We start from the raw sequence: 15,975 nt of genomic DNA, 5'->3' as shown, positions 1-15,975 counted from the left end.
ACCTAGTGGTCTCAAGATACAAAAAATTGCTATTTTTTCATAAAACTAATGCAAACTTAGATCTTAAATCATGACAGTCATCACGTATGAATAATTTTTTGCCATGTTTGGCTTGACCCCGGTATCGCTGCTTGCAGCTATATTTTATTATTTATTTGTTTCCCTCTTTTATTCTTCCTTTCTTTCCTTTGCTTCCATCTTTTAGTTCTTTATTTTTTAGTTTGTTCAGAAAAGAAAGCTTTCTTTCTTCATCTCATTTCTTTATTATTTATTTTCCTCTTTTATTTTTTCCCTTCATTCCATCTTTTAGTTCTTTCTTCCTCCGTTTATTCTTTCTTTTCAGCTTTGTTTGTTTTATTCTTTTTTCCTTCATTCCACTTTTTATTCTATCTTTATTAGGTTTCTTCCCTATACCTTACATCCTTTATTCTTTTTTATTTGTTTCTTTTTTTCTTTCCCTTCATTCCACCTTTTAGTCATTTCTTTTTTTTCAGAAAAGAAAGCTTTCTTTAATTTCGGCCATTCTTTATTTGTTACTTTCCTCCTTTTATTCTTTTTTTTTGCTTTGTTTGTTTTGTTCTTTTTTCCTTCATTCCACTTTTTATTCCTTCTTTATTAGGTTTCTTTCCTACCTTACATCCTTTTTTTCTTTCTTTTTTCTTTGTTTCTTTTTTTCTTTCCCTTCATTCCATCTTTTAGTCATTTCTTTTTTATTTATTTTTTTCAGAAAAGAAAGCTTTCTTTAATTTAGACCATTCTTTATTTGTTACTTTCCTCCTTTTATTCTTTCTTTTTAGCTTTGTTTGTTTTATTCTTTATTTCCTTCATTCCACCCTTTATTCTTTCTTTATTAGGTTTCTTTCCTACCTTACATCCTTTTTTCTTTCTTTCTTTTTTTCTTTCCCTTCATTCTATCTTTTAATTCTTTCTTTTTTAGGTTTTTTTTTTCAGAAAAGAAAGCTTTCTTTAATTTCGACCATTCTTTATTTGTTACTTTCTTACTTTTATTCTTTCTTTTCAGCTTTGTTTGTTTTATTCTTTTTCCCTTCATTCTAACCTTTATTCTTTTTTAATTAAATTTCTTTCCTATATGCACCCTTACATCCTTTTTTTCTTTGTTTTTTTCTTTCCCTTTCCTTCCATCCTTTTACCCATCTTTTTTTACTTTATTCTTTCTTTTTCAGCCTTTTTTCTTTGTTTATTTTATCCTTATTTCCTTCCTTCTTTTATTAATTCTTTCTGTCTTTCTCCCTCTTTCATGTTTCTTTTTGCCTTTTTTAATTGAGTTATGGGTGTACACACATTTATCTTTTTTATTCTGGTTTTTAAGAGCTGCTGATCATTATCATTAATCATTACAGCCCATTTTAATGGTTAAAATGAAATTTCTACTTTAAATCAATCCTACCAAAGACACAGTTTAGATGCACACACATACGCACTCTAAAGTACTCAATAAGAAAAATACATTTAGCGCTATGAAATTATAGGGGAGAATTTATTACAGTTTATTGCACACCTGAGACTTTATTTTTATAATGGATTGTCAGTGTGTGCTTCATTGTTGGCCATTAGAGTATCCAGTATCTTGGCATGTAGCTTTAATGGTAGGTAAAATAACTGAGCCAGGATTTAATGCAATAACTGCAAAGGGTCAGTGTGTATGCAAACATTACCAGTAGGGGGCAGCTCTTCTTTATACAATACTCCTGAAGTCATGGTTGAAGCAGACAATAAACACCAGCCTTACAATAGTATTGTAATCTCCAGGTCACAATCTAATTCGATTATAATAAAATAAAATAACTAAATTACATAATTATATAACAACTTACTAGTTAGTATCCACACTGACTGTCACTGACTACTCTATTGTACTCAGAGTGAGTAGCCATTTGTCTCAATGAACACACTTAACAACAAGGTTGTATTTGTTAACATTAGTAAATGCATTAGCTTACACAAATTTCATTTTTATTATACTGCTTTAAACTGTTTTAAACAACTTTTTTTCAGCTTGGTTCAGAATACAAGCAAACCCACTCCTTTAAACTTCTCAAATTCCTGATGAGAACAAGTTCCACATTGCCAACTATCTGCAGAACATACTGTATGAAATCAGATAAGACTTACAGAAACTGTTCACAGTGGGAAGGGAAATTATGGAGTTACATTGTTTATATAATAAACCATAAATAATACATACATAAAATATTAATCAGAATAAACTTTATTAAAAGTTTACATCGGTCCTCTATACCAGCATGATCATCTACTGACACTAATGATAAATATACACTTCAAATCAAATAAAATGCTTCCTAACCTACAGTATGTAAATGAGCATTAGTGACCAAGGAAAAAAACTGATACCAACAGAAAAAGAGTCAAAACCAAATTAACTGCATTGTGCCATGTTCATACTGTAAAACTAAAACTGTAAAACAAAGACAACAGACCAAAAAAGTCCTGGTCAAGTAGGCCTAGACTCAAAATGAAAGAAAAACTCATATATACTGTAGATACATATAAACATATCAGAATAGTACAATTGCCATAAGGTTGTTGGGGTGTACTTGTGTACAGTACCATCTTTTATTTTTTACTTCAAATGCCACAGCTTATTTCCTGAGTTTTATTTTAAAAAAAAATAATCATTCTTAGAGGATAAAAGTACTCTATAAATGCATGTATTATGGGTAAGCACCACAGTGTAATGGCTTGATTGAGTTGTTGAACTGTAAAACAAGCAGTCCTTTTAATTCTAGACTATCACCAAGAGCTGAATTTAGCAAATGTCCTTACCACTTCTTACCTATGCGTTAATTTAAATCAAAATTCCCCACCTATTACGCTACACTGTGGTTATGACAAAAACTTACCAATCTGAGTTAACAATAATAAAGCTTGAGTGTTATAAGATGTGTGTTTCGGTTTTATCATGTAAGCAGTAATTATGCTGCAGTTGAAAGACAGTATTTCTGTTTATGTTCTCAAATGTAAACCTCAGTCTCTGAATCTCTGTATTTATTTTGCTCTGGACCAGCCAGCAGCTCGATATCCATCACTTCCATGACATTCTTTCCATTTCTGTTAAAGAGAGAAAAATCAAAAAGAGTACAATGCAAATACATTACATTATATAAAGAACTCAGGACTTGGGAATTATGGGTAATCACCTCTATTAAGATCAATAACTTTTGGAGAGGGATAGATGTTTGCTTCTGCTCTTTCTTTCATTATGTTGTTCTTGTAGTCTAAAGACAAACAAGTCAAGGATTTTATTTATAGTAGCAGTGGAAGCTAAAGTGAGTATGTAAATATTTTGAAAACATTACAGTATGTACAGAAAGATCTACTGAGTCTTATATCAGGTGTCAGCTTATCAAATATCATATTAAAGGGATAGTTCACCCCAAAATTACTTTAATAACTTTTTAGATTAGTTTTTGATTGTTGAATGTGCTTTTTTGGAGCTTTTGGGGCACTGTCCAATTCAATTACAATGCTAAAACGAACCAAGATATTATTTCATATAACTCAGATTGTGTTTGGCTGAAAGAAGAAAGGCATATAACCCTGGATAAGTAGCACGGGTATATGTGTAGCAATAGCCAACAATATATTTTATGGGTCAAATTTTTCTTTTTTTTTTACTGCCAAAAATCATTAGGATATTAAGTAAAGATCTATTTTTAATATATTTTTATTAATAATATTTGTTGCTAAGGACTTAATTTGTAAACTTTAAAATTGATTTTCTCAATATTTAGATTTTTTTGGCACCCTCAGATTTTCAAAAAATCTATCATAACAAACCATAAATTAATGGAAAGCTTATTTAATCATCTGACAGATGATGTATAAATCTCAATCTCCTTAAAAAAAAAATTGACCTCTATGACTGATTTGTGGTCCAGGGTCACAAATACACCTAGGATGGTGAGTGAAATATGGGCTAATTTTTATTTTTGGGTGAACTATTCCTTTAAAGGATTAGTCCATTAAAAAAAAAAAAATCCGGATAGTTTGCTCACCACCATGTCATCCAGGGTGTTGATGTCTTTCTTTGTTCAGTCGAGAGGAAATTGTGTTTTTTGGGGAAAACATTCCAGGATTTTCTAATTTTGATGGACTTCAATGGACCCCAACACTTAACAGTTTTAATGAAGTTCAAAATGGCAGTTTCAAAGGACTCTAAACACTCTCAAACAAGGCATACGAGTCTTATCTAGGGAAAGATTGTCATTTTTGACAAGAAAAATAAAAAATATGCACTTTTAAACCACAACTTCTCTTCTTCCTCTGGCTGTGTGACGAGCCAGCGCGACCTCACGTAATTGCGTAATGACGTCAAAAGTTCACGTGTTACATATATGAAACACATTTGCGGACCATTTTGAACAATAAACTGACACAAAGACATTAATTAGTATCATCCACATACAACAACCTCAGAACGGTCCTCTTTCTCCACACTTGTAAACACTGAGGCGTAGTTTCGATACGTGATGACGTATAACGTGAGGTCGCGCTGGCGCTTCACAGGACCGGAGGAAGACGAGAAGTTGTGATTTAAAAGTGCATATTTTTTATTTTTCTTGCCAAAAATGACAATCGTTTTGCTAGATAAATGCCTCATGCCTCATTTGGGATCATTTAAAGTCCTTTGAAACTGCAATTTTAAACTGCATTATAAGTGTTGGGGTCTAGTAAAGTCCATTAAAATGAGAAAAATCCTGGAATTTTTTCCTCAAAAAACATAATTTCTTCTCAAATGAACAAAGAAAGACATCAACATTTTGGATGACATGGTGGTGGTGAGTAAATTATCTGGATTTTGTTTTTAAGAAAATGGACTAATCCTTTAAGTACAACAGTTGTCTTAGCTAGTCTAGGTCTAGTTAGAGTCTTTGCATCTGTTCTGGTGACTTTATTTTTAAATGACCTATTTTGGCTTTCAGAGATGCAGTTGAGAGCGTTTATGGAAAGTCTTACCCAGCCGCAAGTCTTCCTGATGGTAGGGTTGGAGTTCTGTGGCACACAGCTCAATGGATGTCCTACGACCCCTGCCAAGAAAATAAAGCAATGCTTTTTATCTCAAACTTTCTGTGTTGCTGTAGCTGAACTGGTAGACGAGCAATGAGATTAATATTTTTGTAATATATATTTTGATATAATGAATTTTTAATCCTTACCTGTGAGACCTCTGAACCTGAAACTCATGCCCTGAATTTGATAAAATGTCAAAAGAAAGTTTAGTGTGATTTTAAAGTTAACACTTTAACATATTTAATTTAATCAATTTTTAATTTAATCCATATTTTACCTTTTTTCTTACAATGTCTCGTGCTCATAATGATTCCAATGAGCACGAGGAGCAGAATCAGAAAGATGGCCAGGATGTAGCCCACCTGATGCAGCAGGTGAGTTTGATTCTCAGGTAGAATCACATTGAGGACGTGAGGTGCCTCGGCCATTTTTGTTTCTGCTCACCAAGACAAAAGAAAAGAATAAAAGAAATATAAAAGACCACTTTTAAGATCTGTTGTTTTTCCCTACTCTACACTGTACTAAATAAGGTAGAAAGCAAGAAAAAACTCAAATGATTGATTAACTATAGAAATGTGTTCTGTCTCTGTTTTGTATAAGCAAAAATGCATGTTGTTTGGTTTTCCCATTTTACCCAAGCCTTGGCGTGAGGGAGAGGAATGGGATTTCATGTGCAAATGGTCAAAACAGGCATAATGAGTTCCAGACCTGATGTCATGTTACAGCAATGGAGAAAAAAGACGAACCAGAATACGAAGTCGGAGAGAAATACCACTCCACGGTCAGTCTGTCTGGAGAAATTTTCCATTTATTTCCTGCCTTACGACCATAGGCGGAATGCCAGAATAAACTAAATAAAGATACTGAATTTCGCTGTTAGTGAATTGTTTGTGTAATGTTGTCTAAAAGCTCTGGAATCTAAAGACCTGTTGTGTAAAAACAAGGCGAGGCCATTCATTTGTAAAGTCAATTCAGAGAATTGTTTCTAAATGTTATAAATATATTGCTGAAAACCGTTACAGAGACTGTGAACTATGTACACTGTAAAAAGTGAAAGTTGGATTAAATAAAAAATATACTTAAATTAGTAACACCTAAAAAAAAAACTTAATAAAACTTATATTTTTTAAAGTGTTACCAATTGATTTTTTAATTTTTTTTTATAAATCCAACTTTCACTTTTTACAGTGTAGTACTGAATTGTGGAGTTACTCAGTTTTTCCATATTTCAGTGTTAGGGAATATTTGGGCGGGGCTAAAACAGTGGCTCAGAAGCCACAGACAATTTTTGGAAAGTTGAGAGAGACCCTGGGTGCTTTTCAATATGCTTCATAGTTTCCTCGCTCCTACGCCCTATGACCCAGAAACCAAGCTTTGTCATCTTGAAGGACATCTAAATTTTTTAATTGCACAAGGAGGTGAGGAAAGAGAAGTGGGGAGGCTTCTTGAGGAGTCATGAGCGAGGATACATAAGTGTATCCTACAGTATGCGAAAGTGTTGTATCGTTTAAACCTGATGCACATAACCCTGCCCCTCACTTCTACACGTCTTTAAACATACATCAATGTTGCTATTAATCATTAAATTATTGTAAATGTAGACTCGTTTTAGACAGTAGGCTATATTTAAAGGTGCAGTGTGTAGATTTTAGCGGCATCTATTGGTGAGGTTGCGCATTGCAACCCTCCCTGTCGAAGCACGTAGAGAAGCTACTGTAGCCGTCACAGGACCTGCATGTCATTGTCTGAGACAACGTAGTGGGAAACGCGCTCCATATAACATTTCGTCCGTTTAGGGCGAAAATGGCGCAAAATGGGAACCCATGGTGTATGCAGATAAAAACGGCTCATTATAAGGTAATAAAAACAATACAGTTCATTATGTAAGGTCTTTATACACCACTGAAAACATAGTTATCTATATAATATTGCATTGCGTTCAAAAGATCCTTTTAAAATGTACACACTGCACCTTTAATATTCATGTATAGACCACCGATCTAAATAGATGATTAGGGGTAAAGACACATATATTAATTTTACAGCACTTTTAATAATGTCTTAATTTTAATGTAGTAAGTCTATGAACTCTAACTCAAGTATGTATTTAACTTTATTTTTCTTGTTAATTTAATTTGGTTTTTAATGCACTTAATAATTTGATTATAGAAAATGAACTTTATGCAGAGCGTGCGCTCCTTAGAGTGGGCGTGGTTTCAGTGCCGACCGTGGACACGCCCCTAGCGTTTGAGAGCAGCCTGTTTTTCCAAGACTTATTTTATTTATTTGGCGGGTTTTTTTAATCATTCAAATTTGCCTGGGTGGTAAATATCATATTTTTTTCTGTAGTGTACTTTAAATCTACATGTTCCAGCCAAACAGAAATCTCAATTGAGTTTAACTTTTGTGCCGTAGGTCACATTCAGACACTACAGTACATCTGTATGGTATACAGTTGTCCAGTCATCTTGTTCTGCTTATGTACTGTAAAGGGCTGGCGTAAAATGTTCACAGACAAGAGAAGATGTGAATCTATCTAACACACAACATTCCCCCAGTATGCTTTCATGTTACGGCGAGCCAGATGTTGTACAGATGTTGCGGATTGTTGCTTTCCGTGTCGACAAACAGCTCACTGCCTGTGCAAGATGGGATATAGTGTCAGAGGAATAATAAAAAAATCTGCGAAGCCCCATGAGGGTGGACACTTTTTCTGACCTTTTGTGGGACTGCAACAGTTAATAAAGTGAGCTCAGCCATTGCTAAACAGAGGAAGTATGAAGCACTTTTCCAATAAAACCTCCCCCGCCAAATATGACCTATTCACCGCGTGAATGTCGAAAACACTCACTTAAGCTCACGCACTTTCACAACATTTACTCTAGAAGAGTTTTGTAACATCGAAGAGACAGCAGAGATAGAGCCGAAATAACAAGTGAGAGCCAATCAGAAGAGCGAGAGAGAGAAAGAGGGAGAGGGGATGAGATGTTAACAAAGTAAACAACATGAAATATGAAGGCTTTAAATGTAACCCAGATCTCCAGCAACATTCCTCTCCCAGATTCATATATCCATTAAACTTAACTCTAATTAAAAACAAAATTCCCAAAAATATGAAGAAAGAATTCTCACTCGGATCATCAGCAGACAGGGCAGGACGGGCAGTGGGTGTTTCTGGTGCTTTGGTAGGGGTGCGTGCCGGAGGGAATGGCTGGACGGCTGGACCGACAATCACCCGGAAAATTCTCCTTTCATGTAGTCCACAGTAGTGATGGTGAAGATGGCAGGAAAACAGGCCTTTATCAGAGGGTTGAATGTTATAGACACTGAGGGAAAAATCTCCCAATTTGAAAGCATCGTTCGAGATGTTCATCTTATTCCGGAGGAAGAGAGGTCCATACTGTCGGTTTTCTCCGGAGGCGTACATGTCGACGAGGCGGTCTGCTCGGTCACGGCTGACCCCTGGAGCCTGCCAGTCCCAGTGTACCACCTGCTGTTGGCCCTCATCCCTGTGCCCATCCGTCCACAATGGTCTACGGTTCACACAGGGCAGCACAACGCTCTTTCCTTCCAGAACCACAAACACGGACTTATCGCCATTCAATACACGCTTTTCCTTTCGGGGTGCAGAGAGAGACATTTTCATGAGGATTAGACAAAATTTGTAAATAGCTTTGGATAAAGGCGTCTGCTAAATTAAAATGTAAAGAAATGGATGCTTGAATATATAGTAGTGTGCCCATGTTTGGGGGTTTCTGTAGCTTAAAGGTGCAGTGTGTAAATTTTAGCGGCATCTAGTGGTGAGGTTGCGAATTGCAACCAAGGGCTAAGTCCACAGCTCACCCCCCGCTTTTGAAGCACATAGAGAAGCTACGGTAGCCTCCACCGGACAAACATGCCATCGTTAGTGACAACTTAGTAAAAAAAAGTCCTTTAAGGGCTTCTGTAGAAAAATGGCAGCACAAAATGACGACTTCCATGAAAGGGGACCCCCGGTGTATGTAAGGTAATAAAAACATAACGGTTCATTATGAAAGGTCTTTATACACCCCTGATAATATAGTTTTGTATATTATTTTGCATTTCTGTCAAAAGATCCTTCTAAAAATTACACACGGCACCTTTAATTGGCGGGGCATAGCAGTAGCAGTGAAAAGGTTGTGGGTTCGATACCCAGGGAGTCTGCCAAATGCATAAATGCATGCAATAATTTAAAGCTGAACTGTTTATTGATCATTGTTTATTATTGCCACCAGTGTTGGGGGTAACGCATTACAAGTAGCGTGCATTACGTAATAATATTACTTTTCTGAAGTAACAAGTAAAGTAACACATTACTTTATAAATGTACACATTAATATTTAAGTAACTTTTTTAAAAAAGTAATGCAATTTACTTTTTTAGTTTAATTAATTCGCTTAAAAAATTTACTGAATTAAACTAAACGTAGTCACATTATGCACTCTATGCGTACACGCCTGTGTGTGAACAGTTTGAGTCAAAAACTGAGATGGCAGGCCAGAGCTCGACATTTTTGTGATGAAATATGCAATTTCTGAATGCAGAACTTTTCAGTCATAAAAACACCTGCAAGGCCTGAAAGAGATCAAGCTTTAGCCAAGAAAAATTAATGCAAAAGTAACTAAAAAGTAACGTAAGCATTACTTTCCATGAAAAGTAACTAAGTAACGCAATTAGTTACTTTCTTTGTGAGTAACTTAATATTGTAATGCATTACTTTTAAAAGTAACTTTCCCCAACACTGATGGCCACTATAGACGGTTTCAACAGTAACAACATAAACAAGCGGCTGTCGCGGTCCGCACGTAACTTCCGGTAAACTCTGCTAATATTAAATAACAACAAAGTACTTTAAATGTAGTTTATTTATATAACAAGCAAAAAAACAACACATAGATTACCTAGGAAACCAAAACATTATTTTCGACGAGGCATTTGTTCAAGAGATCAGTTTAGCAACTAGTCAGACCATTAAAAAAACGAAACCGGAAGTAAGGTTCGGATCCAGACGTGTATCACGTGTGTCCGATGAAACCGTCTATAACAACTTGTGTAATAAGTTTCTTACGTGATTTAGTAACATTGAGTTGGATTTGCATGGACTGGTGGACCTTGCAATAGTGGTGATGTAGGTTGCAGCTATAAATGCCTTTATCATTCATGTCCACATCTGAAAAAACAGGATATGTGAAGGGCAAGTGTTAATTTTCTGAAAAATTTGCAATATAACATTGAAATGATCTGAAAGTATAAACTCACTATTAATAACCAGTGAGAAGTTGCCATCACTAAAGGCATCTTTTGAGATCGTAATACGGCCCTTGTTGTATTCATTGTACAGGCGCTCTGTTCCCCCTGAGAACATATCTATAACACGCTCCACAGTGTAATCCGGTTGACTCCGGATCACATCCCAGTGCACGACACGCTGACGGTCCCTCAGGCGATCCTGCCTCCAAACCATCTTTTGGTTATGACATGGTAAAACAACATCTGACCCTGCTGCAACAGTAAGATTTCTCCCCTCCACGATGACGCTCTGCGTGCTGGTTTGTGCCCAGGCTAAAATTAAAGACACGGAATGCTTTATTTATTTTGTTTTATATGAAAAACGTGCAGCTTTTCTAATCCAGTGCAGTATCCGTATGTTAACTCACTCACCACATGGTAGGAGGAAAGCAGGCCAAACTGAAATGAAAACAGAAAGCATTAGAATAACAGTAAGCATGAAGATAAAAACAAGATAAAAAAGTTTTACACCACCCTAGTTACAGTTTTTTAGATTGTAAATTTCAATGGTAAAACTGCAGAAGAACTCAAGCTAATGTTTCATTTGCTGCTACGCCAACACAAAGAAATTTGTGACACAGAGCTTCCATTTATTTTCTTCCAGCAGTCAGGCCTGAAACCCAGAAGCTAAACATTGAATAAACCAGTCAGTCTATTTGAAGGCCATCGCACAACCATAAACTTTAAGCAAATGTTGTCTAAGAAAAAACAAAACTACAGATTTAGATCTAAATCATTGCAAATGCATGTGCAAAGGAAATGGGTTCAATCCCACATTCTCAGCTGTGACCCTTTCAAAAAGTAAACAATTGTACTTTGTATATTAGTGCATATTAATACCCCAAAGGTATGTATTGGTTTTTTAAAGGTATATATCTGTACCAAATGGTACATATTAAGACCTTTTGAAAAGTCGAGTAAGTGGGTAGAGTATGAAGCCAAGACAGGCATCAGAAAGATGGCTGACGCAGTCTCGTCCCCGTCTCCCCTTACTCCCTTACTCAACTGGATTTTAATGACGCTTGGTGGGTATCGATTTGTAGTGTTAACCCTTATAGGTTGTTGGGGCCATTTTCGGCCACAATTGGGGGAGGGGTTTGTCTTAATTTGACCAAAACTTTCTCTGTGTTTCAGCAAATGGAATAATTTTTGGTGACAAATCTTATATTGACACATATTTTGAGAAAATGCTATGAGATTTTTTCAAAAACTTAACAATATACACTGTCAGAAATAAAGGTACAAAACTGTACCTTTTCTGTCACTGGGGCTGTACCATAAGTTTCCGTTTGGTACCTTTACAGAAATACAAAACAGAATGCACTTTTGGGTAGATTACTGTACCTTAAGGACTTAGGGGCCAGTCAAAAAAAAAAAGAGCAGTGCGACGCGGCTTTTCAAATTGCTAAGCAACCACCGAGTCAGCTGTCTTGTCAATCAAATATTGAAGCGTGAGCGCTCTTTTGCTGTTAACTGTCATATTAGCAGAAACTTTAAAAAGAGGGCGCTTGCTCTGACCTTGTTTGAGGATGAGAGGTGCACAAACACGCAGGAGAGAGTGAGCGAGTGGAGTCCGGTTCTTCAAAGCAACTGTAAACTTCCCTCACCACAACGTAAGGCCCGCCTCTCCCCTCATTCGATTGGACAATGGAAAGACACGAATGACGTCGGGCGCTTCTCCGCTCTCAGCGCTCCTTCAAAAAACCGCAAGGCGCTCGGCGCGCATAAACAGCGCGCAAACGCGCCCTGCCCATAGAATATCATTCAAAAAAGGCGCCTGCAACTGCCATAAACGCTGTTGGTGTAACTGGCCCCTAACATTGTTAGAAAAAATTCAAAATATGTACCCTAGCTGTCAGTGGGGCAGCACCAGGGGCGTGGCTAGAATTTTATTTTGGGGGCTCCCATCTTAAAATGAGGGGGCTTAACACCTATAAATAAAACAGCTTAACACCTGTACACATTTAAAACAGCATATTTACTTCACCGTTTCAGCAGAACATGAAGTAGACTCAGATGATGTAGATGGCACATTTTCTTCTCGCTCATCTTTCTGTGCTTTTTTGAAAAAGCGTAATATTGTACTTTGAGCGCCAGCTGCCATTGACACCAAATATTAATGAACTCTCATGCAAAGATGACAGCATAAATTACGCACAACAACACGTGACATGAGCTAATCCAATCAGACTAAGAAATCAAAATTTTTTTTTTTTTTAAGCAATTGGAAATCTGAGGGACATGTAAATGAGGGGGCCAAGGCCCACCCAGGCCCCCTTGTGGCTACGCCCCTGGGCAGCACCCTTTAAAAAGGTAATTGTATTGACCATTAGGTACAGATATGTAAACATTTAGTACCAATATGTACTTTTAAGATACTAATATGTATTTTTGAGGTACTAATAAGCTCTCTTTGGTCCCAGTATGTACCTCTGAGGAACTAAAATGAAATCCTTAGATACAAAGCCACTTAACACTTAACTTTTACAGCTGTAAAAATCTATCAGATTACAAAACTTCTGTTTACAAAATTCCATGATTTTAACTCTTTAATTGCCAAGTTCATAAGTGGTGTCACTGATTTCGAAAAAACACACAAAATTACAGATTTTTAATATAAAAAGTGATTGTGGACTGGATTTTTTTTCACAGTCTTGGGCATGCCAAAGATTAGTAAAACATTGGCTTTGATGCATTTTTAGTTTTTGTGCAGCATCAGATTTTTTTTCTCTCCCATTAGCTGTTTGTGCCCCATTGACTTTCATTGTAAATACATTTTTGATTGCATGATCATGCATTCTTGATGGTTGGTGGTTTTTCCTTTTGCAAAGAGGTAAAATTTGTCATTTTTATTGTTGATCACCATGTGGCACCATTAACCAAGAGCTTAATTTCTGTCTTGTACATTGAGTTATGTGGATAATGTAACACAAACCATGAAATATGTGATGTGTTCCAGGAAAACCTGTCAGATGTCATCCTGGAACATTTAAAAAATTATAGTGCCTAAAATAAATCTTTTACCACAGTAAAGTGACTTTTACTTGTGATAATTGATTGTTCTGCTTTTACTGTCATTGCCTCTCTTTAAACCTGTTTTTCTCAAAATTGCTTTTCCTGAAAATCACAGGGATCAGCTGACTTCAGATAACCATAACTTTTGTTTTAGACAAGCTATTAAAGAAACAAAAACAGATTTTGAATTTGTATCAAAACCTTAAATTGGTAAGATTTCACCATGTGATGGGTTTTCCCAGATTGCATATATCACATGGTGCATATTGTGGCTTTAACACAGCCTAAGCATTGAATTGGAAAGCAAAGTATGGGCACCAAAAAAAGGGAAATTCAAAACCCCAAACCCTTTCATTTTCTCAGTGTCTAAACATGACTCAGGCAGCACTAAACAATGACGTGTCGGACTCTGTCGCACAAAAAGACTACAATTGATTTGTATGACTCATTTAGAAAAAGTCCAGAATGCAAAACAAGATTTGTATAAAGTTTTCCCTTTAGTGATTTAACTAAATATATCAATCTTAAATATTTACAAATGCTTTGGATTTGAATTGAAATAAAACAACTCTGCAAAAATGTACCATGCTATGAAAAACCTGAAAAGCAGCATCCCTTGAAATGAAACACAGCACATGTTTACTATTGCTGAGATGTTGGATAATCACTTTGATGTAACAGACACTCTTTCATAACACATAACAAATATTATGATGGAATTCATTTAGCAAAACACAAAAACGAGTGCTTAAATAAGCAAAACCAGAACTACCAAATACACAGACTTCAATAAACAGAGATGGGGAAGAATAGCCAAGAGGTGTAAACAAAGAGAGAAAAACAAAGAAACGTAAGAATTTTTTTATCGTTTGCCAAAAATATACGCATAAGTATATAATATCTATACAGAAAACTAAACAGCAATGTAAAGTGTGGTCTCCATGAGTAGTATATAATGAAAAATTGTTGTATTAGAGAATAAAGGCTGAATGTGATGGCATGACGCCTGCAGCAGACTGCGCAAGCGCAACGTGTGCAGAATTTACCTCAGAACTTTTTAATGCAACTTTTACCCTTAAAGAACACTGTAGTCTGTGCGCAGTTTAGATAAAAGAATATTAACTTGAACAACGCAAGTACGTTTAAAAAAGGTATGGGAAGAAGAAAACAATTTGGCTACTTACTGAATACTATAAGGAACATGTCGAGAAAAGTGCTGATGATGAAAAAAATTCTGGTGGCAGATGAAATTGCGTCGTTTAAAGGTCTGATACCTCACCTGATGAGTTTGTCGACCCGCGACAAAAACAAAAGCGTGCCGTCTGCTACCCCTGACATGCCCCTCCTCCTGCATATTAAACATAATGAAATACTACACTCTCTCCAATTACATCAACATTAACCTTCTCAACAACAAAATTCCACGTTAAAAAGTTTGCGTGTATCAGGGAAAGAATTTATTTTAAGTTCTTAGCCATTTACAATCGTGACATACAGTAATAGAAAAATATATTGTTTAGTATGGAGTTATACGTTTGGACTTAAAGAACTACTAAAAGTACAGTACATAGAAAAAACAACAGAATGCATACAGGTCATTTGCTTCCCTCTAGTGGTGATTTGATGAATATGTGACTCTGCCTGTGAAAACCCAGCTAATGTCATTTATTTGTGATTCACCGTTTTCTACATCCAAGTTAAAACCATCCTACATAATGTAAAGAACATCTCTAATCTGATGACCAAGTAAGATCATGACAAATTTAAATTAAAGGGGACATTTCACAAGACTTTTTTAAGATGTCAAATAAATCTTTGGTGTCCCCAGAGTGTGTATGTGAGATTTTACCTCAAAATATCATATAGATTTTTTATAGCATGTTAAAATTGCCACTTTGTAGGTGTGAGCAAAAATGTGCTGTTTTTGGATGTGTCCCAATGTAAATGAGCTGATCTCTGCACTAAATGGCAGTGCTGGTTCTGACATCACAAGGGGAGCTAAATTTCAATGTCCTATTTTTTCACATGCTTACAGAGAATGGTTTACCAAAACTAAGATTACTTGGTTGATCTTTTTCACATTTTCAAGGTTGATAGATAAGGAGGACGAAAAATGACGTGTGTATTTAAATAAATAAATACATAAATGCATTGCATAAATAAATAAATGTAGAAATACATAAATAATTAAATGAATAAAAAAATAAATTCAGGAATAAACAATTAATTAAATGCAGAAAAATAAATAAATGTAGAAATACAGAAATAAATAAATGAATGAATAAATAAATGCAGAAATAAATAAATAAATGAATAAATACATAAATGCAGAAATAAATAAGTAATTTAAATAAATGCAGAAATAAATGCAGACATAAATAAATAAATACATTATTTTGACATAAGTATCAACTTTTAATTTTATTATTTCTATATTTATTTATGTATTTCTACATTAATTTATTTATGCATTTAATTCATTATTTATTTCTGCATTTATTTATTCATTTATTTCTGCATTTTATTCATTTCTGTATTTCTATATTTAATTTTATTATTTCTATATTTATTTATGTATTTCTACATTTATTTATTTCT

At 35.2% G+C, this 15,975-nt stretch overlaps 1 protein-coding gene across 1 annotated transcript; it reads right to left on the bottom strand.

The window, feature by feature from the left end:
* Window positions 1-2,651: 2,651 nt before the first annotated feature.
* Window positions 2,652-14,723, bottom strand: mxra8b (matrix-remodelling associated 8b). The gene is made up of 10 exons (XM_073875400.1): window positions 14,562-14,723; window positions 10,735-10,761; window positions 10,333-10,635; window positions 10,145-10,243; window positions 8,185-8,679; window positions 5,330-5,488; window positions 5,199-5,229; window positions 4,999-5,069; window positions 3,180-3,257; window positions 2,652-3,090 (listed from the first exon to the last, which is right to left on the bottom strand). The coding sequence occupies exons 1-10, from the start codon at window positions 14,578-14,580 to the stop codon at window positions 3,065-3,067; spliced, it is 1,308 nt and encodes a 435-aa protein (XP_073731501.1). The 5' UTR covers window positions 14,581-14,723; the 3' UTR covers window positions 2,652-3,064.
* Window positions 14,724-15,975: the final 1,252 nt, after the last annotated feature.

This window comes from Misgurnus anguillicaudatus, chromosome 13, assembly GCF_027580225.2.
Source record: "Misgurnus anguillicaudatus chromosome 13, ASM2758022v2, whole genome shotgun sequence".
NCBI classification, from domain to species: domain Eukaryota; kingdom Metazoa; phylum Chordata; class Actinopteri; order Cypriniformes; family Cobitidae; genus Misgurnus; species Misgurnus anguillicaudatus.
This window is presented reverse-complemented; position numbering and strand designations above follow the sequence as displayed.

What these genes read in the sequence shown, in the direction of transcription:
- mxra8b (XM_073875400.1), bottom strand. An exon ending in CCTGTCTGCTGATGATCCGA is followed by an intron (nt 5,489 to 8,184) that starts GTGAGAATTCTT and finishes CTTGGTGAGCAG; the next exon opens with AAACAAAAATGGCCGAGGCA. An exon ending in GAGACATTGTAAGAAAAAAG is followed by an intron (nt 5,230 to 5,329) that starts GTAAAATATGGA and finishes TATCAAATTCAG; the next exon opens with GGCATGAGTTTCAGGTTCAG.